The following is a 21,206-nucleotide window of genomic DNA, read 5'->3' as shown; positions in this document are numbered from 1 at the left end:
AAATCTGTTTGCTTCATTTGAAAGAATACACCAAACTGCATGATACACTTGTATAACCTGCCTTCAACTCACGCCAGCTTCTCCCTACAGGAGGATTTTGAAGAACTCCTGTGATGCAGTAAGTTTACAGCCACATCCACCCCACCTGTGTGGTGACTCGAGACAGGCAAAGAGAAAGGCTTCTGGGTTCACAACCAGCTCAGATAACTGTTTAGTGTCTTTAATATTGATTGAGAAACCTAGCTTTGGGCAGCCAAGATTGGAAGTTGTTTGGTCAAATTCACAGTTGTTTCTGTTGATTTATTAGCCTGTTATATTTCATTTTGAAAGGAAAAATGCTCACACAAGATAATTACCTATGTAAACTCCACTATGCCTCTATGAATAGGGTAAGAAAATGAAAATTTGATCTAACTCCTGCGCACCTATGCAATCTACAATGTCCTCTGGTTAAAAATAGTCTGACCTGGCTGCTCATTGTCTTGTGTCAGGTAACATGTCCTTTAAGTCAGAAACTCAGTGTCAGATGGGCTTCTGGAGTATGTGCTGTGCTTGTGATTAATACACATAAAATATGACAGAATTAGGGCAACTCAGTAACCCTGTTTGGATACAATGAATTTATGTAGTTATTGAGCCATGTCATGTAGGGGGCATCCACAGGGGCAGTTGCAGATATGCACATATAATGGAGTCATCCAGACTTCCTGAGACTACCAATCCTAGGATTAATTCTATCCTAACACAGATGTTTCAAGTACAAGAATATGTCTAGAGCGTCAGTGAATAGAAAAGAAGACTGAAGTTGGTGCTCAAAGACAGACACATTTTACACATATAGGTTATATAACCTGAGATTAATTCTGCCCTCTGAAACCATCCTGGGTTAAATATTGAGGTATTTCACCCCAATTACTACTATTAGGCTAAACTACAGACTACCAGAGGGCAAGCCTGCTTTGCTTCTACATAAAGTGGCTCTGGCTCTTGCTGAGTCCAGCAAGTAGATTTAGAACTGCAGGACTAAAAAGCCCAGGAATGGAGGAGACATAGGAATCTTAGACCTGTTTCAGGAGTGCTGATGGATTAGAGTCAGAGATTGGTGGCTGTAGCCACCAGTGGGTGTTTGAAGAAGTCAGATCTGAATTGGTGACTACTTTGGTAGACATGCATGCACTATTTTACAAAGGTTTCCTCTACATGCCTCTACAGGCATTACTACCAATAAGACATTACTCTTCAGAAAGCCACCTGCTTTTAATTTTTAATGCCTGTAGCATAAATTTCTGAAGGAGAATTGCTGGCAGGAACCATCAGATAATCACGGGGTGCTGGAGCTGGGGCCTGCCCAGAGATGGGAAAACCACATCTCTTACTGGAAAAGAATAAGTCCTGAGGCTTGAGGCGTTGCAGTCAGAGGGGAGTGTATGTAATAAAGATATCATTAACATAGCTGCAGCTCATACAAGTGGGGAAGGGCCCTTCTGGGTCACTGAACCTTGCCAGCTGAGGCAGCAGACCTACTGTCCTGGCCATACTGGTATTGATACCTGGGCTATGAGCCTGAGGCTCACTCAGGTGTACCTCCAAGTATTCAGTGGTATTCAGTGCTGTCTGACACGCAGACCATGAGTAGCTCTTGCAACCAGAAACTCTCAGGAACATCAGCAGCTGCAGGTTTACCTTGTCTCAATCTTCTGAGAAATTGCCAGTTTACAAACACAAGAAGAGCATTTTTAGGCTTTTTAAAACTTCCTCTAATGTCTTTTATTTTTGGTGATGATGACTTCTGCGAGCCAGAGCACACCTGAGCTCTCCTCTCCATTACATCAATGTCAGATTTTGCTCATTTCCTTGGATGATGTTGTAGTGCAAGCATCCCACAAAGTTCTACAACTCTATGAATAGATGCTATTCATAATGGAAAAAAGATCTTGTAGACTGGTTTCCGTAAGTACACAATAGGTAGGAGACATAGTAAGTGAATTTACTATCCACTTCTGGAGGGTTATTTGTGCTCCTAAACTGTTGCATATTGGTCCCTAAGGTCTTGTGGATCTAGACCTCTCAACGTGCTTTTGGATGCCCTTTCTATGGAGATATTTGGCCTTGAAATCACTTAAGCCAACCTTTTCAAACTTAAATGCCTAATTAAGCATTCTCTTCCTACCTGATGCAAACGCCAGAAGTCCTTTCTATTTCTACAGCAGAAGAACAAGGTTTAAAGCTGTCTCAGCAGCTCTGACTCCACAGGTGCTGAAGCAAGCACGTTCCCCTACCTATCCAGATGACTATCATGCTAATGGCTTACTGCCTGCCTGTGGGCAGCCTTTCTGGGTGCACCTGGCACTGTTTAACCTGCTGGGTCTGTTCGAAGCTGTAGGTCCCTACGTGCTCTGAATCGTGAACTTCAGCTGTGCTCAAATCCACCTGTGTGTCTTTCCATCGGAATAGCCTGCAAGCCTGGTTCCTGACAGTGGCCTGGTCTGAACAGCCTGCAAGCCTGGTTCCTGACAGTAGCCTGGTCTGAACAGCCTGCAAAGCCTGGTTCCTGACAGTGGCCTGGTCTGAACAGCCTGCAAAGTCTGGTTCCTGACAGTGGCCTGGTCTGAACAGCCTGCAAGCCTGGTTCCTGACAGTAGCCTGGTCTGAACAGCCTGCAAAGCCTGGTTCCTGACAGTGGCCTGGTCTGAACAGCCTGCAAAGCCTGGTTCCTGACAGTGGCCTGGTCTGAACAGCCTGCAAGCCTGGTTCCTGACAGTAGCCTGGTCTGAACAGCCTGCAAAGCCTGGTTTCTGACAGTGGCCTGGTCTGAACAGCCTGCAAGCCTGGTTTCTGACAGTGCCTTGAGCTGCCTGAAGCAGGCAGGACGGGCGGCCTCGGCAGGGACAAATTTTCAAGCTGGCCAAGACGCAACCTGGAACGACGGCGTGGTTCTGAGCTGTCCTTACTACATCTGCCCGCACCAAAGCTCCTTCCACCTTAACTTCATCTCCCACCTCACTCACATGTCCTTCTCCTGCAACTGCAGCCGCAGGCAGAAGCTCCCATAAACCGTGATATTGCAAGGAACGACCAGTTCGTAACCATTTACTCTTGTGCGAGGACTTGGTTTGCATGTGCTTTGTCTGCGATGAACATTTTTGTTGAGGTCTGGACAAAAATCACTACTGAGATCACGGAGCTAGGCAGCGGCCGTTTCGTGACGAGCCATCAGGGCTGTGCTGTGGGTTGCGCTCGGCCCCATCATGGTTTGACCATAGCACAAACTGCTCCTCCCTGGGCACCGCTGTGGCCTCCCCCGAGTACCGAGGTGCCTCAGCCCGCCGCCCTCCACCAGAGCGCACAGACAACGGCGGAGCGGGGCTGCTCTCTCCACAGCTCCCACGGAACCTCCCCTCGGTGCCAAGGTGAGACGCGGACAGGACCCAGGACCCGCCCGCCTCCGGGGACGGGTCTCGTTCGGCACCGCCCGCCCCTTCCGCCGGCGGTCCCGCCCCTGCTCCCGGCAGCCCGTGCCGGCATGGCGGCGCCTGGCGCTTAGGGCCGCACGTGTGGGACTCGCTGTGGGGCCCCGCCGCCGCCACCATGAAGAGCAAGCCCACGGCCCACAAGTCGGGCAACACGCACCGGGTGAGCGCCCGCCCGGACGCGGCTGCTGGCCGGGGGAAGGGAGCTCGGTGTTAGTTCAGCGGTCGTGCCCGGCTGCCGAAGCGGCACGGCGGCAGGAGGGGCGAGGGTGGGCGGCGTGGCGGGTTCCGCTCAGCGCTGCGAGGGTCCCGGCCGGGGCAGCGGGGCCGGAGAGCGGCTGCTGCTCCGTAGCCGGCAGCTCCGGCCGCCGGGTCACCCTCCGACAGGCAGCAGGCTCCCCGCCGCCCTAGCGTAGGACATAATTCAGTGAAATTAACCGGGGTTGTTTCAGGAAGGCTGAGAGCGGGGCAGTTTGCTGAAATCTGGGTAGATTTCTTTGCGTCTCTGTCATCGTGTTGTGCAGGCGCGTGGGCCGCGAGCCTCGGTTTGCAGGTCGGGAGGTAGAGGGTCAGTCCTGCTCCTGTGCGTTTTGCCTTCTTGTAGGGCTGATATTGAGAGGTATTATCCGGCAGCCTGTCTTTAGGAGTGGGGTTTCTGTTTGCAGTGTGTGTACTATTGAGAGATTTGGAAGGGCTGTGCTCAGAACTGAGCAAGAAATGTGTCTTTTCTTTGCAGTTTCTTACCTTTTCGGAGCGCCTAAGCAACATTAATATTGATATTATTCATCGGATTGACAGAACTGGGAGCTATGCTGAGGTGAGAGCAGCAATTGTGATTATTTTCTGAAATAACATCACAAACAGACATAATCCATGAAAGAGTCACTTAAGAAATTTATTTAGGAGGAAATTGGAAAGGAGCTCCTGCAAGAACTGCTTTTTCTGGAGCCTCATTTCATGCTTTGATCCCTTTTGCTTTTACCTGGTCTGCAGTATTGCCATTGAGGGACTTTGTCGGTACCACCCTAATGTCTTCCATGTGGCTGATGGGCCTGTTTCTGATGCTGCTGTGTCATTTAGCAGTCCTAGGACCAGACTTGGAAAGACTTGCATGTGCTGAGTATCTGAGTAGTTGCAATAGAATCTGAAGTTTGAAAATCATAAGCTGAAAAAGACCTCTAAGATTATTGAGTGTAACTGTTAACCTAACACTGTAAAGTTCATCATTAAGCCATGTCCCTAAGTGCTACATCTACACATCTTTTAAATATTTCCAGGGATGATTATTGAACCACTTCTCTGGGCAGCCTGTTCTAATGCCTGACCACCCTTTCAGTGAAGAAATTTTCCCCAATATGCAGTCTAAACCTCCTCTAGCACAACTTCAGGCCATTTCCTCTTCTCCTATCACTTGTCATGTGGGACACATCACTTGTTACCTATGGACACCCACGCATTGGCAACACGTGTGTAAAGTAGGAGCATGTGTCTTTATGGATCACAAGGACCATTTCTATGTGTCATATAAATCATCATTATGATTATAGCACTTTGCAGGTTATTGCCACCCGGCCTTCTGGATTGTTCTGAACTTCCCACTCAATAGCTGAGAGGATGCCAAAAGAAAATCCCAAGGCATTGGGCTGGGTGAACTATGGCTCAGTATCTTAGATTATCAAGGCCAGTCAACAGAGGTATAAAAAGCAATTATGCAAACAAGTCCTGTCATCAGAAAATGTTTTCAAATGTGTTTTGAATATTGAAAGAAAGTCATATTTTCAGGTAAACTCCATAGTGCCTGTTGAAATGATTTCTTAGAATATTCTTTAAATGTTTAAGGCACTTGATAGTTGTCTTCATTTGAACCTCTCATCTTTGCAGGACACATTCATTAGGGTTGGTAGCTATTTTTCATCTTTGTTTTGGCAGGAGGTTGAAACCTACTTTTCTGAAGGACTGCGGAAATGGAAGGAGCTGAACCTCACTCGCCATTTTGGTACGTCATTTATATTCATGTTTTCTGCTTCCCTTAGACTGCTAAAATATGGTTTTTCTTCATCCAGAGCCCAGTGGGAGACTATTGACTGGTTTTTGGACTGGGCTGTGGAGCTGTTATTCTTTTACACCCTACATGCTTACCAGGGACTGGACTAGTTTTCAGGGCTTCTCTTTTGTTTTTTGAACAGTGCAATTCTATAATGAAGTGGCCAACAAATGCCAGTCCTTCAACCAGCTGGTTTATTACCAAAGTGCTGTTGTGCAGAGCTTGAAGACACATCTGCAAGTCGAAGGCAGTCTTGCTTACCAGCCCCTATTAAAGTAAGTATATGGTCACAAGAAGTAGTCATAACCCTTGATGGTATTACATGTGAGCATGACTCCTGTTGTAAGTATTCTTTGTCTTTATTGTGCTTGAGGAAAATATTCAATGAGATGCCCAAAGTGGTCATATTTCCCTGATAGAGCTTTATGGTTCTAAGTCTTAAAAAAAGTATAGTTGTGACAAGGCAAACAAATTAGCTGGAGTGCTTACTAAATGTCAGACATTATATTAATGTGCTTTGTTTGACATTAATAATTTGTTTTCTTGTTTACTGTTGTCTGCTTGATTTTTTGAAAATCTTAAGATTCTTGCCATCCCCAGCTGCCTAATAGGTGATATTTTTTAAAAAGCGATGCTGCCTTTCTTTCCAAGGGGACTGTGCTGGATTATGCAATGTTTGACTAGGTTTTGATTGAAATGCACTAACATTGGTGTATTTTCTGAAACACAGTCTAGTGGTGCAGCTGGCTCGAGATCTTCAGGCTGACTTCTATCCTCACTTTCATGACTTCTTCCTGGCCATCACCAAGTTATTGGATACACAGGATACAGAGCTGCTAGAATGGGCTTTTACCTCTCTTTCCTATCTCTACAAGTATTTGTGGAGATTGATGGTGAAAGACATACACAATATATACAGGTAAAAACCATATTTAATGCCTGTCTCGATCAGCAGTTACTAGATGCCGTAGAAGTGTAAATGCCACATGAATGCATGGCTTAATTCTTCAGTGTACTTTTTAGCATGCTTTCTCACTTTTTCTCAGAGAGGAACTGGCCAAGCTCCAGGGTGTTACCAACTGCAGGGACTTCTGGGCTTGGGGAGTTCCTGAGCTGCAGGTGCTTGAAGGCTGATTTCGTACATGCTTGCTGTGTTTTTAAACCTTTCCCAGGTATCTGCTTTTGGCAGCTGCTGTAGACTGAGTGAGCATGTGGCCTGACCCAGTGTGACCACTTGTTCAGTCTGAAATTGCTGATGTAGATGGGCTCTTACTTTTAACATAGACAGTGGTTCCATATTTCTTCCTCCTAATTTCAGTTTGGAACAGATGGAGCAAAAAACTGGTTACAGATTTCCTCCCCAGCCCAGGCTAAGCTGTTAAACATATTGAAAAATGATCTGCTCAATTTGAGAGAATCTGAAGCACCACTCCCTCTGCAATGAACCTGTGATGAGCCATCTGTCACTGTTACTGATACCAGCAAACTGCAAATATTTGTCAGCCTTGCAAACTGAATCTTTCAAAACTTTTAAGTGTACAGGAGAGCCTGTTGGCTCAACTGAAATACAAATCTGGCATATAAATCAACTCTCATTTCACTTACTGCTGCTAAACATATATTTGGAAAATCTTGATGCTGCAATTGAATCTGTGTAGATCTGCAGATTTGAAAGGTATTTCTGATTGTGGCTTAATTTGCCTGGCACTGTCATTTGACCTTCTTTGCAAAACTCTTGTTATTTATGCAGGGAGAGTGGAAAGGAATATAGATGAGGGAAGGTATTGGCCCTCTCTAGGAGTACAGGTTCTTAATGTTTGTAAAAAGTGCTAATGTAAACTGGAAACAATTTTTTAACCAGCGGATGGCAACTATTGCATTGCCCCTAAGACAATGGGTTATTTTGTGTCTTTGTAGCCTGTACAGCACCCTGCTGGCTCACCACAAACTCCACATCAGAAACTTTGCTGCTGAAAGTTTTGTCTTTCTAATGAGAAAGGTAAGTGGGATGCTTGTACTTTGGTGCTGTCTTAATTTTGAGGTGGTTTTTGGATTCAATGTGCAGTATTAGGTTTTCTCCAGAGAAGGGTTGCAAAGCCTGAACTGGCATATAGCATGTCCTGAGTTGTCTTTCTTTGTCATTTTGTTGTTTTGGGGTTTTTTTTGTCATACTGAGAATGTCATGCATTCTGTGTCACAAGTGGCAAATAGAGGCCTTAGCACTCTCTGTTTAGAGACATTAAACTAAATGCCTGTAGTTGGTTTATCTAAAATGACTAGAAATAGTAAGGTCAATCCTGAGGAAGGGAGGCTTGAATTTGTGTGTGCACATTTTTTTACTGTCTTTTTCACGAATACTTAAAGGCCTTTGTAGAACTGAAATTCTTATGACGTTTTTCCACTCCTGAAGATCACTGCATGTAACATTCCCAGACAGATCAGCCGAGATCAGGCAGTAGCAGCCTTTCATGGAGTAAGGAGAGAGGGAGTGTTAATTGTTGGGTTTTGTTTAGTCAAAACATACAAAAGCCATGATTCCTTAGACTGGCTAGCAAGTTTGAGTATCCTCATTTTTGTCCTAAGTTGAGAGACCTTAATAAAGCATGTTCATTTGCTTGGTTGCTTTTGGAAATTTCTGAACTTCAAGTCAAATCCTCAGAAACTGAGGTGTTTACAATATTGGTCCAGAAGTCCCTGCAGTATTCTCAAGTGTGGTTCTAGTTTTGGACAACTGGATTCTGTGTTCAGTTGATTCATGTCTCTGTCTCATCAGGATAGGGACTTTTTTGTTTCAGTTGTCACCAGTTTAACAGTGCATTTATGCACGTGTTTGAATGTGCATGAGAAGAATGAAATCCATATATTTCAGCTGCAGTGACTTCAGCAGACCTGTGTACATTCTGGGATTGTGGGAGCTGTAGCGACTGAATAGCTGATCAAATTTCTTCTTTGAATTTCCTTGTGTGGTCACAGAAATAATGAGTTTGAACTGTTGTGGGATTGCAGAACTAGGAGAACATGGTGCTGTGGAACCTTTTGATTGTCTCTGTCCATCTGGCAGCTCTGAATAGAAGATAATGTTTTTTTCTCCTCATGTTTTGTAGGTTTCTGATAAAAATGAACTCTTCAATTTAATGCTCCGTGACCTGGGAGAGCACCCAGAAAAGGTGGAAGGTGTAGGACAGCTGCTGTTCGAGATGTGCAAGGGTGTTCGGAACATGTTCCACTCCTGTGCAGAGACGGTAAAAACAAGATTGCTGCTTTAACTGTTACTGTAACAGGCCTTAGGCAGTGCTCACTGAAACCAGGGGTGTTTTCTCCTTCACCTCAGTGGCTCCTTGGTGATAAGCATGTTGGTAATTACCTGGTAGGATCTGAAAGCCTTCTAAGAATAATTTTGGAGACAGGATGGTTGTTTTAAGTAATTCCTTTTCAGTATGCCTGTATGCTGATATTGCACTTCTTGCTGATATTTCAGATTTTAGGTGATAGCCAATTTTTTTCTCAGTTCTAGAAAGAATTGAGATCACTGGAATATTTTAGCAATACCTTGCACTAATTGGTTTTAGGATTGCTAGACTTATTCTCTAAGTGTAAGATCACTATATACTCTTTTCCTGTGCAGGCTGTGAAGTTAATTCTGATGAAGCTGGGGCCTATGACTGAAGAAAAAGTTGAGCTACCATGGGTAGCTGTTGGAGAAGCCTTCAAGCAGATGATCAAATCAGCTGCAGTGCATATCCATAAGGAGCATTTTGACATTGTCTTCAAGTGCCTGGAGGTACACTGATTGCTTTTCTTCTTACTGTTATTTTTTTATTCATGAGTGACAGAGAAAAAATTCTGCACTTATTGTAGAAAGTGTTTGTGTTTTACTGGACCAGAAATGAGTTTTTATCTGATTTGGGAACACAAAATACAGAGTCGTGAGAAAAATTCCACCCTTCTTTTCTAAGCTCAGAGTTATCCTGGTGGCTGTTTTGTGAGTGAGAAGGGAGCTACTGCAGGTGAGACTTGGAACTCAGTCCTGTGGCTGGGCAAGGTTGGTTTGTACAGTCTGCCTTTGCATGCACTGCAGAACCCTTGATGGAATGTAGTGCTTGTTTTATGTTGCTGAACTATTGGTGGTTCAAAACCACTTTATGACAGTAAAAGGGAAGCTTTTTGCCCTTCAGAGCTTTTTAAGGCAAAGAGTTGGGTTAAACCTGGAAATCCAAGTTTGAGCCTTGCAGCCAAGTACTGAAAATCAGAATGGTTTCAGTCTGGGTGTTCCTGTGTTGCTGCTTGGGGGTTGCACTGTGGTCTGAAGGAGCACAGCTGAGTGCTGTGGGCTGTGCTGTGTTGGATCTGGGTGATGTAGAATAATCAGCAATGACACAGCCTGGCAGCGTATTTTACTTACCTGACCAACATTTAAAAGTTTGCAAACATCTGGTAGGAGGATTGAGGCCTCTTGCAGCTGACAACAGACTGTGTCAGTTGTGCTCCTGAGAGGGATGAAACAGGAAACTGCAGGAAGTGGTTCAGATGAGCTTTTCTAGGGTAGTCCTTCCAGCATGGGTAAATAATTCCTATTGGTTACTTCTTGAGACTGCTTTCCTGTGACTAGCCAGTTTCCTAGAAAATCCCATCCTGTTCCTCTGGCCTCACCCAATATGATGAGCAGTTTTAACCTGACTGTCATCAGCTACAGATTTGTTTATCACTGAATGTTTTGTATCCCTGAGGTTTCTTTGACTCAGCATCTGCAGTTGGTATGAAATCTTGGAAATTTGTGACATATTTCCTTTTATTTTTAATGAGGCTTTTTCTTTTACCCTGGGAACTGATGGATGCACAGGGGATATCTTGCTCAGAGCAAAGTATTCATGTAGTCTGTGATAGCTGTCTAAATTGGGTTCAGTTTGTTGGATCAAGGGTAGAAGTTTATATTTTCTGTCTCTCTGGACAGAAAGAAACTCTAATGTAGAATGTAAATTATATAAGTAATCTCTCAGCATCACATTAGCAAAATGATGCATAAAGTGTAAAAGTACCTAAATTCTGATAATTCCAGTGAAAGCTGGCTGCTTCCAAATCATTGTAGGTGTGGAACTCAATATTTCTCTTTCCTACTTTGTATGTCAAGTATCAGCCTTTCTGGGGACCCTCATTTTAGGAGTTCCTTGTGTTTCTGTCCAAGGAATCTGGGATGTGTTTTTACCCGAGGGAAATTTCACAGTGTTTCTGCACAGTTTAATTTGTGGAATATGTATGAAAGAGCCAACAATAGTTTGTTGGGCAGCTGAGATACTGATTCTTCTGAATGTCCTTCAAATAGCAGTAAGTGAAACAGAGTCTGTTCATTTATCTGAAGCATTTAAATTCTCTATTTTATTTAAACAGGAGTCACTCCTAGATTTGCAGAGGAAAATAACGAAGGTCAACTGCTCTGTGGCTTCAGAGCAGATGGAAAGGATTCTACAAGCTTATCTGATCTTAGTGGAACATGCAAATGGATCTAAAATCTCACTGCCTGAAGATGTCTGTCAGGTGGGTCAAACTGGCACTTAGATGTGTCAGAGAGGTATTGTTTGAATATGGAAGAGGTATGGTCAGCTGAAGCATTTATACACATTTCTAATGCATCACTGGGCTTGGGATTTGAGTGAACAGAGACATACATATATTTTGAGTATTGCTACTTCTCTGATCCTGTGAGATTTTACCTCTGTATAGTGATGTTAGTGTAGCCCAGCTTTAAATGAGCAATGGGGAAAATGAGCTACTGCTTCTAGAGTCTGTTCCTGCCACTGTGGAGGAGATTCCCCCCATATCACTGGTATAGAGCATTTCTGCCAGATTCATGTACATTTGACCCCATTGGGCTAGATTTAGGGCCTTCAGACTTCAGTGGGGCTATTAGGATTTGTTTCTGTGGGCTGAAGCTTAGAACTCTGCCCTCCTGGTCCAGGGACTGTCCAGGCCATTCAGACCAGATAATGATTATCTTCTTGGACAAATATGAGTTCTCTCTTTTCATTTCAGGTTTTAATGAAAATGTTACAGACACCATATCTCTCATCATCTTGCTGCAAGATGTTGCTGAATGCCATTTCTGCATTCCTGCTGGCAGAAAATGTTTTGTTGCCAGATTCTTTGACCAAGGAAGCTATTCAGAAGGTAACAAGGATTGCTGCTTATACCACAAATCCCAGTCTTCAAATTCCCTAGAGCAGGGTGATTTCTGGACATTCTATTTCAGGCTAGGAAATATGCTGTAAGGTTCCCTTCAGCCTTTTTGCACAGATAATGAAGAACTTGCCCAATGCCCTAAATGAAGTCTGATGAGGTGTTGGGGTTACCTGACAATCTTGCACAGGCTGTCAATATAGCAGTGTCACCATGGCAGACATCATTGTAATGAAATCCAGGCTTCAATTCAAACACCTACAGCCTCTGTAGAGAAAGGAAGGAGAGCAGTGAAGGAATGCATCCTACCTGTGGTGATAAAGCAGATCATTGAGTCAAACTTAGTGAAAAAAAAAAATAAAAATCATTAGGTTTCCAAGCATTTAATGAGTATGCCTTAGCCTTGTGGACAGGGTTCACACAAGTGCACTTTTGATTTAGAAAGTACAGGGGTAAGCATATTTCAGTAGTACCTTTGCTCCTGGAGCATTGACATTATTAGCTGCATACATTCCTAACAAATGTAGTGTTGCAAAGATCAACAGGAGATTATACTATGGAGTCTGATTCTTTAGTTTTCATGTTACAGGAAATTATAATTTTGCAATTAACAGTGTGGACCATAGTTTGTAGTGTGTGTGAAAAAATATTTCAAATAAAAATGCCACCCAATTTACAATGGGAAGGCAAGACTTGCAGTTGTTTAAAGGAGATCAAATTTCATCTGGTCACTTGTGCTGAAGTAAGATTGGTTTTGCCTGTGGCATGAGGCCAGTTTTGCTCAGCAGACTTCTTCAAACATTTGAGGATATTTGTGTAGGTTTGTGTTAAACTGGAGGAGGCTTAAAGCTGTCCTTGTGTTCTGAAGGGTCTGGGAAAGAGAGATCTGGGTGTGTCTTTTATCTTGGCATTGAGGAGTACTGATCCTGAGTGTCTCAAAGGACTATTCCTGTTTTGGATCCTTCAAAAGCACAGAGGTTTGCTCTGCCCATGAGGTAGTAAGCTTTCTGCAACGTGCTGCAGAGAAAAATGCCAAGTTGAAATATGTTTTGGGCCTAAGCTTTTCCCTAACATTTAGTGTGTGTGTGCTGCAGTCCTAGAACTTTCAGCTTCTGTTCTCCATATCACACTGAAGAGATAGCTCAGTTGTCTTTGCACAGAGATAGTAGGATCCAGCAGTGTTGGTCAAAAAAGGTTGTGTCAGTAGGGTTTGTTAAAAAGGACTGTGCATTTCTGTACCTGAATTGTCACTTGGAAACAATGCTGCTCTGTGTGCTGGAATTAGCAAGAGGACCAGGCAGAGTATCTCAAGAGTTCAAAGAATGCTTGAATTGTATACCAGAAAACATGTCCCATGGGTAGTGAAGAGCTCACTATGAAATGTCTCTCATTCTGCAACCTTTCACTTGCATCTTGCAGGTATTTGCAAGTAGATTTGAACGGCATTTTCTTTTGGACTTCTCTGAAGCAATGTTCACAATGAAGCAATTTGAGAGGGTAGGTGGAAGTGATTGTGCGTTATGTTTATTTTTGTTGCTAAAGGGAACTGGAGATTCCACAGTATACTTACCTGCCTTGAATGCTGAAGGATTGTTGTGTATTGACATGATGTTTATTTGAACTTCTGTTATGATCTGATAAGAAGGAAAGAGGTTACTTGTGCTATTGTGTTCAAGTTGTTAAGGGTTCTCAGGGTTGGAGAACGTGATAGGTATCTGTTCACAAAAAGAAGCTTGTTAAGAGGGTAAGTGAGTTATGGATGGGAGGAAGAGAATGAGTTCTGAAGAAACTAAAGGGAGATGAAGAGTAAGCTGTATAAGTGATGATCGGGAGGTATCAAATTAATTAAACAGAATGAGAGGTGAAAGCCAAGTCAAGGATCTGGAGTGTCCTGATAAGACTGGATTTGGTGCAAAATGAGTTTTTGCATTAAATTACCCAGTCCCTGCTGGTGTCTAGGGGCACCAGAACTGATAAGTCCAATGCTTTGCTGGCTTATTTGTGAGCATTTATATTTCCCTGTGGTTGGTGTCAAGGGTTTTTTGGTGGATTTGATGATGATTAAAAGACTTTCCAATCTTTGACCTTTTTTTTTTTGGTCTCTTCAGCATTTTCTCCCATGCTTTCTAGAATACATTGAACGTTGCTTCTCTGGCACAGATGCCATCGCAAAAGATGAGGCCGTGGCAATTCTGGCTAAACTCATTTTGGTGAAAGCAGAGCCTCCTACAATTGGTTCAATGGCATTTGAAAAGTATCCTCTTGTTTTCACTGAGGCATCTGTCAGGTGAGACTTGTCAAGTTTAGCTAACAGTAGATGTGTCTGTGTGGCTCTAGGCCTAAGGGCAGTGCAGAGCACATAAAAGTTGCCCTCCAGTATTTGCTGGAGTTGCATAAAATGGCAGCATTTTTGGCAGATTTGCAAACCAAGTGATATAGTAGGACATCACTTTGCTTTTTGAAATCATGTGAGAAGAGATGCTGCTTTGGAAAGGTGGTTGCTGATACAAACAGTGTTGTGGTGCACATATGGTGGGGATCTGTTACACCGTGATGCAAACTGCATCCCTTGGCAGTTAATATTTGTAGTGAGTGCAGCAGTTCAGCTTCTCATCATTGCTAACCTCCTGCCTGTGCCCCAGCTTTTCTCCCTGTATGCATATGTCTTGTCCAGGAGCTTTCTTGGCAGCAGTACAATAGCCTTGCCATAGAGCACAGCTGGACATCATAGGACATGTAATTAATCCAGAAGCAGCACTGTGCTGGCACAGCTTGACTGCTTTTAGTTGCAAACCTAGCTTGGTTGCAATGAAGTGGTTGCTTTCCCCAGAGCCTCTTTAGAGAATTAGGGGTAACCACTGAAGCACAGAATGACCATTGCTAATTTAATGATAGAGATTTTTTAGTAGTTCTAACTCGGCTAATTCAAAACTTTTGACGTTGCATTGCCTTTTATGTAAGGTCTGGTTTTTCCTTTAAGCAGTCTACTCTGGTTTTTTCCTATGTTTATTTAATAGTAGTGGAAACACTGAGGTTTTGGGAACAGAAAGTTGAGTCAAAATGATTAAATTTGGTTTTCTTCCCTTTTTTTCTTTGTTTCTTGATTTTTATTTTTTCAGTGGTTTGGAGCACAGAGCTGCAAGGACCTTGGTCCTGCTTGGACTATTTTTTTGTGCTCTTGCAAAGAGTCAGTAGTGTAAATTACTGTCAGGAGACATCTCAAGAGTTGCATACCCCGTCTCCTATCTAGTTTTTAAACACTCCAATTTTGGAGATTTCTGAGCTGCCTCTGGCAGTCTGTGCCAGTACTTTGGTATCTTTATACTTATACAGTTGTATTTTTATTTATTTGGGCTTTTTGACTTTTGGCTTTTTTCTTGGGTTGTTAGGGGTTTTTCCCCCAGTCCTCAGTGTATAACTTCAACCTTCTTTACAGCAGTTTAAATCCCTTGCTGCTTATCTTATCTGCTGGAAACATAAAGAGCAGAATATTTCTTACTCTTTGCATCAAGCTTTTACAAATAGCAGGCTTTCATCATCATACATGTCTAAGATCTTCTTTCTCTAGACCAACAATCCTAATTCCTTGAGCTTTATCTCATAAATTTATTTTCTTAAGCCTCTAATAATTCTTATTGTTGGCTTTTTATGAGCTTCTGTATTTCTTGAAGAGTGAAGCCTATGCAGCTCTCTGGCTGTGGTCTTGCAAGCACTGGGTGGAATGGAAAGATTGCTGTGCATGAGTGTGAAGGACTCCTGTTCATATGTTCCAGTGTGGTGTCAGCCCTTTCTGCCTGCAGATAGGCTTGTTGGTTTGGGCACACCTTGTGATTCCATTTAAGTCCCAAAACTTTTACCTCACTGATTGTTTTCTGTCATCCATCTGTGTCAATGTTATTGTGGTTTATTAACAACAGTTGTAGAGATGACTGTCAGATGTTCCTGGGGTCTATATGTCCCAGCTGTGAGGGTGTTCAACTGAGAGCCAGTGTCTTTTCTTCTAGAAATATTATTTGAACTTGAAATAAAGAGCTGACATTTCTTGTGGGCCATGTTTTGTGCTCTTCAGCATGACTAGATTATGTTTTGTTAAGTAGAGGACATTGAGAAGAAAAAAAATCTCTTGTTTTATGCAAGCCCTTTTTGCTAGAAGTAGACAACATAATTTTGAATATCATAGGAGCAAAAGGAGCAATCTCTGATATGCAGTGGTGAATTATTAAAAATTTTGGGTTTATTTTTAGCTCTAATACAAGACAACAAACAAGTAAAAGACAAGGAGAAAAGACAGGAGTATCAGTGTTGGATCATGTACTGTCCTTAATGCATTTACCAGAGAAGGAAGACATCACTGACCTTTCACAGTCTTGGGTTGCCTTGGTTGTACTACCCCATATTAGGTAAGTGATATTCTAAGGTACTGTGGTCATGTATTTCTGTAGTTCTGTCTACTTTCTTACTGCCTGTTTGCTGTCTTTCCATAAGGAATCACTTTACTAAGGAAAAGATGATAAGTGCTAGTGCTAGGCTCAGGAAACTGGGGTTAGAAGACAAAAAGAAGTGCTGCATGGAAATCCCGTGAGTCAACAGTAAAGACAGGAATAGAATATCAGCTTCTTGATTGCCTACTCACTAAATTTGGTGCTTTAGTGTATAGAGATGTTCTTGACACATTTCAGTTTGTGTGTTTTAAGCATTATCCTCTCTCAACAGTATTTTTTCAGTAATTATTGAAGGACTAGTTAGAAAGAAGATGCAGTGAATGCTACAATTTAAATTGTGAGTCAGAAATAGCAAAAACGTTTTGCTGCTGGTTTCAAACTTGGAATGAGCTACGTGTAATTTAATAGAGGTAAATGGGATAGAAAATTTTATATGTAGGTGTCAGTGTAACAGAAATAAAAGTCTTCCCATTTGTTTTGAACAGACCAATGAACAAAGACCACATCCTGCCTCATGTGACAAGTTTTATAGACTCTCTCTTCACAGCCATTGGCAAAGGCAGCCTCTGCAAAGGTCAGTTAGTTACTTCCTGTTTATTTGCTTTTTGTTGATATATAAAAAAATAAAAGCAATTTTTATGATTGTACAAAGCATGGAAATGAATAGTGGTAGCATTGTGTCCAAATTACCAGCTTGACTTAAACTAGAAGAGCAAAGCTTGGGAGGAAACAACCTCCAGGAAACAATGGAGGAACATTTGCTGTTCATAATAATGATGGGGTGACAGATGTCCTGCACAGTGGAAGACAGAGGTAATTGGGAAAGAAAAGAAGAAAGATTTTCTTCCTCTTTTTTTTTTCCTCACTATCTAAATCAAATTCAGGCTGAAGCTGTCAAGTGAAGGAGAGACTATTGACTCAAGCTCCAATTCAAACCTGTAGTGCAAAGTTTAGGACATTAGCATCTGTCAGTGCATAGTTACTCATCAAGGACTGCTATAAACTCCAATTAAATATCATTGTCTCAAACCCTTTGAGCTCCATGTTGGGTGCCAAAAAAGACTCTTGTGGTTTAACCCCAGCTGGCAACTATGCTCCACCCAGCTGCTCATACTTGCCCAGTGGGATGGGGCAGAGAATCACAATAGTAAAAAGTGGGAAAGTTTGTGGACTGAGATGAATGCAGCTTAATAGGTAAAGCAAAAGCTACACACAGAAGCAAAGCAAAACAAGGAATTTTACCACTTCCTATGGGTGGGCAGGAAACTTCCAGGAAAGCAGCATTATGCCATGCATAACGGTGGTTTGGGAAGACTAACACCATCACTCTGAAGATTCCCCAGTTTATCTGCTGAGCATGACCATATGGTTTGAAATACCCCTTTGGTCAGTTGGGGTCAGCTGTCCTGCATGTGTTCCCTCCCAGCTCCTTGTGCACTCCCAGCCCACTCACCAGTGGGCTGGTGTGAAAAGCAGAAAAGGCCTTGATGCTTTGTGAGTGCTGCACACTGATAACAAAAACATCCCTGTGTTGTCAACACTATTTTCAGCACAGATCCAAGCCAGAGCCTCATACCAGCTGCTATGCAGAAACTCAGCTCTATTCCAGCCAAAACCAGCACATTCTCTGCCTGTTATTCAGAACCATTTATGTCACGCTCAGGTACCACACTATCCAATGCAGCCTCATTATCTACCTCTTCCCCTCCCATCCTTTGATGCAATATTATTCCCTTAGTCTGTGGACCACCCCTGTAAAATGTTCACAGAATATCTGCTGAGTTCATTTTATTCACAAATCTGTTATGGCGGTCACTCAGGACAGGAGAGGTGGCCTCTTGTGTGGCATTGTTTGCCACCAGAGTCAGCTCATGTTAATTCACTGCTGCACTTACACTGCTTCTTGTAAAGCTTGTCCTCCATTGGTTTGGGTGGTTCCTGCTATAGGAATTCCTACAACATGTGACTTAAACCTACAACATGCTACTGAAATGGGTTACAACAATTTAAAGTAGTATCTTTTATAATCTCCACCCCAGTCCCTTTGGGCCAGGCCACAGGGCTTAACATTGCAATGACCTTTTCTCCTTGCCCCTGCTGGGGTTTGAATTTCCCCACAGTTTTGTTAGGGGAGTACCTGCTCCAAGTGGAGTCTTACCTACAAGTCCCAGTTTCTCCTGGGGTATACCTGCTGTGGTGTAGGCTTCCCCATCACCACAGGTGTTTTGGGGTGCACCTGCTCCAGGGCAGCCTTATCCATGGGCCACAGTGATATGCCTGCTCCGAATGAGGCCTTGCCCATGGCTGATCTCCCTCAGGAGTGTACCTGCTCTGTCATGAACTTGTCTATGGCCACACTGAGGTGCTCCAGTATGACCTCATGCATAGCTGGGGAGGACTCACAGTGTACCTGCTGCAGCATGTACTTACCCACAGGCACAGATGCTTCAGGTGCACTTTCTCCAGCCTGGATTTACCCTTGGGTCACAATTCCTTCAGGGGTACACCTGCTGCAGCATCGATATAACTAAACCCATAGCTGCTTTGAGATGTACCTACTCTGTCATGGACTTAACCACAGCCACAGATGCTTTGGGATGTGCTGCTCCTGTGTGGACTCGTCCACAAGTCACAGTTCAATTGACTCAAGTTCACACTGGAGTTCCAGCCTGGCTGGTACAGCAGGACAAAAAGAGCAGCACTGCCCTGGCCACCTGCCCACCTGGGTGCATTGCCATGGCTGTTATCAAAGTGCTCCCAGGTACAGCAGGGAAGGATGCTAAGCAGTACAGCACTACAGCTGTGGAAGCAAAAAGCAGGCACTGATGATCAGTGGCTGCTAATATACAGTAAGACAAGCAAGCCTTATGGCAGGCACAGAAGCTTGCTAATTGATATTAATAGCTAAACAGCAATAACAGCTATCAGTCAGGGTTCAGCCTAGCCCATTGCTACCTTGCACTGCTCAGGCTCTGTGTGTGCCAGAGACACACTGCTGTTTCTTCTAACCTTGCAAGCCACATGTTGGATACCAGAAAGAAGTATTGTATCTTAACCTCAGCCAGCAACTGAGCCCCACACAGCTGCTTGCTTACTCAGCAGGGATGAGGGGAGAGCATCAGAAGGGTAAAAAGGGAGAAAACTCAAGGGTTGAGATACAGATAGTTTAACTGATAAAGCAAAAGCCATGCATGCAAGTGAAGCAGAACAATTAATTCACCACTTCCCAAGGGCAGGCACGTGTTCAGCTATCCCAGGAAAGCAGGGCTCCATCACTCATAACAGTTACATGGGAAAACAAATGCCATGCCTTCTTCTTGCCTCTGTTTTAAATGCTGAGCATGGTGCTGTCTGATAGGGGATATCTCTGATCAGTGGGGTCAGCTGTCCCAGCTGTGTTCCACTGGGGGAGTTAGTTTTCATCACAGTGGCTGGTATGGGGCTGTGTTCTGGATTTGTGCTGAACACAGGGTTGATAATACAGAGATGTTTTTGTTACTACTGAGCCTACTGCTGCTGCCAGGGCCTTTTCTGCTTTTCATGGTGCCATGCTGCCAAGGAGGCTAAGGGTACATGGCAGGCTGGGAGGAGGCACAGTCAGGACAGGTGACCCAGCTGACCAAAGGGTATTCCAGACCTTATCACTTCATGCTCAGTATATAAATTGTGGGGAAGGAGGAGGAAGGGAGGGGATGTTTGAAGTGATGGCATTTGTCTTCTCAAGTCACCACTACATGTGATGGGGCCCTGCTCTCCTGGAGATGGATGAACACCTGCCTGCCCATAGGAAGCAGGTTCTTGTTCTGTTTTGCTTGTGTGCACGGCTTTTTTGCTTTATCTCAACCCACAAGTTTTCTGCTTTTACCCTTCTGATTTTCTCCCTGATGTTGCTGGTGGGGGAGTGGGCAGGTGGCTGCAGGGGGTTTGGTGGCTGGCTGGAGTTCAATGACAACACCTCTCCCAATGCCTTGTGTCCTCCCAGCCTCCCCACTGGTGGAGTGGGGTGAGGAGCAGGAAAGCCCTTGGTGCTACGTGAGTGCTGCTCATTGGTAACAGAAACATCCTTCTGTTATCAACAGTTTCCATCACAAATCCAAAACAGAGCTACCTACTAGCTGCTATGAAGAAAATTCGTCTATCCCAGCCAAAACCACCACACCATCTCTGACCCAAGTGGCACCACTACTTCTAAATGCTGCATCTTTTCTCCAGGAAGAGATGGTTACTGGTTGTCTTCCCTCTCTGGCCAGGAAAAAAATTAACTGAGCCTGCATAGAGCAGGGCAGTTACTCAGAGAGCTAGAAAGTATTTGACCTTGTGACAAGCTATAAACAACTTCTGGAATGCTCCAGGTTGAGTGTTCATTGTTCCTTTGTTTGTAAGGGCTGTCTGTCATTTTTCATTTATAATACCTTTGTTAATATTCCTAAGTGTATCCACCAATCAGGTCCATTGCTTTTTCTTCTTTAAAGAAACTTTGTCAAGCATTTAGGTCTTTCTTTTATCATATTTGCAATGTGTTTATGCTGTCATGATTGTTTGATTGGTAATGAACTTAGCCTAAAAAAGGAATATCTAGAATTTCTTTTCTTGGGTCTCATCTTTGCTGGCAGTAGTAGCAGCACTGCTCAGGCTCTGTGTGCATGCCAGAGGCACATTGCTATTTCTTCCTTTGTTGATAAGGGAAAAGAAAATAAATGCATCCTCAGTCCTGTACTCATGCCTCCTCTTGTCCCATATTACACTTATTTGCTTGGTTTTCTTCACCCTTCCCCCAAACTAGAGTTCCTGGATACTGTTTTCATCCCCTGGCATTTTTTCCACCTCCATGATTCCTGCAATTCCTTCACCTTCTACTAGGACTTCAGTCCTCTCTCACTGCCTGTGCGAGGCTCCCAGCCCTGTGCTCTATTTGACCTTCCTGCCCTCTGAGCCCTGAGGCAAAGTGCAAGTTCCAGAACTGGGTGTTTTTGGTGTTGTGGTTGCTGTGGAGTGCAAGGAAACAGGCTTGAAAACTGGGTCAGAGCAACAGCAAGGTATCTCTGGCAGCTCCTCAGGGCCAGTATGGAAGTGCTTCCC

General features: G+C 43.6%; 1 protein-coding gene across 1 annotated transcript in view; it reads left to right on the top strand.

The window, feature by feature from the left end:
* The first annotated feature begins 3,534 nt into the window (after positions 1–3,534).
* The window catches only part of UTP20 (UTP20 small subunit processome component), a 63,066-nt gene continuing 45,394 nt past the window's right edge, over positions 3,535–21,206 (top strand). The window contains exons 1-14 of the mRNA XM_058021940.1: positions 3,535–3,633; positions 4,207–4,287; positions 5,400–5,466; positions 5,657–5,789; positions 6,245–6,433; positions 7,432–7,513; positions 8,619–8,756; positions 9,140–9,295; positions 10,900–11,046; positions 11,542–11,676; positions 13,105–13,182; positions 13,794–13,972; positions 15,930–16,085; positions 16,613–16,701. Of these exons, the coding sequence (XP_057877923.1) occupies positions 3,589–3,633; positions 4,207–4,287; positions 5,400–5,466; positions 5,657–5,789; positions 6,245–6,433; positions 7,432–7,513; positions 8,619–8,756; positions 9,140–9,295; positions 10,900–11,046; positions 11,542–11,676; positions 13,105–13,182; positions 13,794–13,972; positions 15,930–16,085; positions 16,613–16,701 (1,675 nt within the window). The 5' untranslated portion in view covers positions 3,535–3,588. The remainder of the gene's footprint in view (positions 3,634–4,206; positions 4,288–5,399; positions 5,467–5,656; positions 5,790–6,244; positions 6,434–7,431; positions 7,514–8,618; positions 8,757–9,139; positions 9,296–10,899; positions 11,047–11,541; positions 11,677–13,104; positions 13,183–13,793; positions 13,973–15,929; positions 16,086–16,612; positions 16,702–21,206) is intronic.

The sequence above is a fragment of the Melospiza georgiana genome, chromosome 4, assembly GCF_028018845.1.
Source record: "Melospiza georgiana isolate bMelGeo1 chromosome 4, bMelGeo1.pri, whole genome shotgun sequence".
NCBI lineage: Eukaryota > Metazoa > Chordata > Aves > Passeriformes > Passerellidae > Melospiza > Melospiza georgiana.
This window is presented reverse-complemented; position numbering and strand designations above follow the sequence as displayed.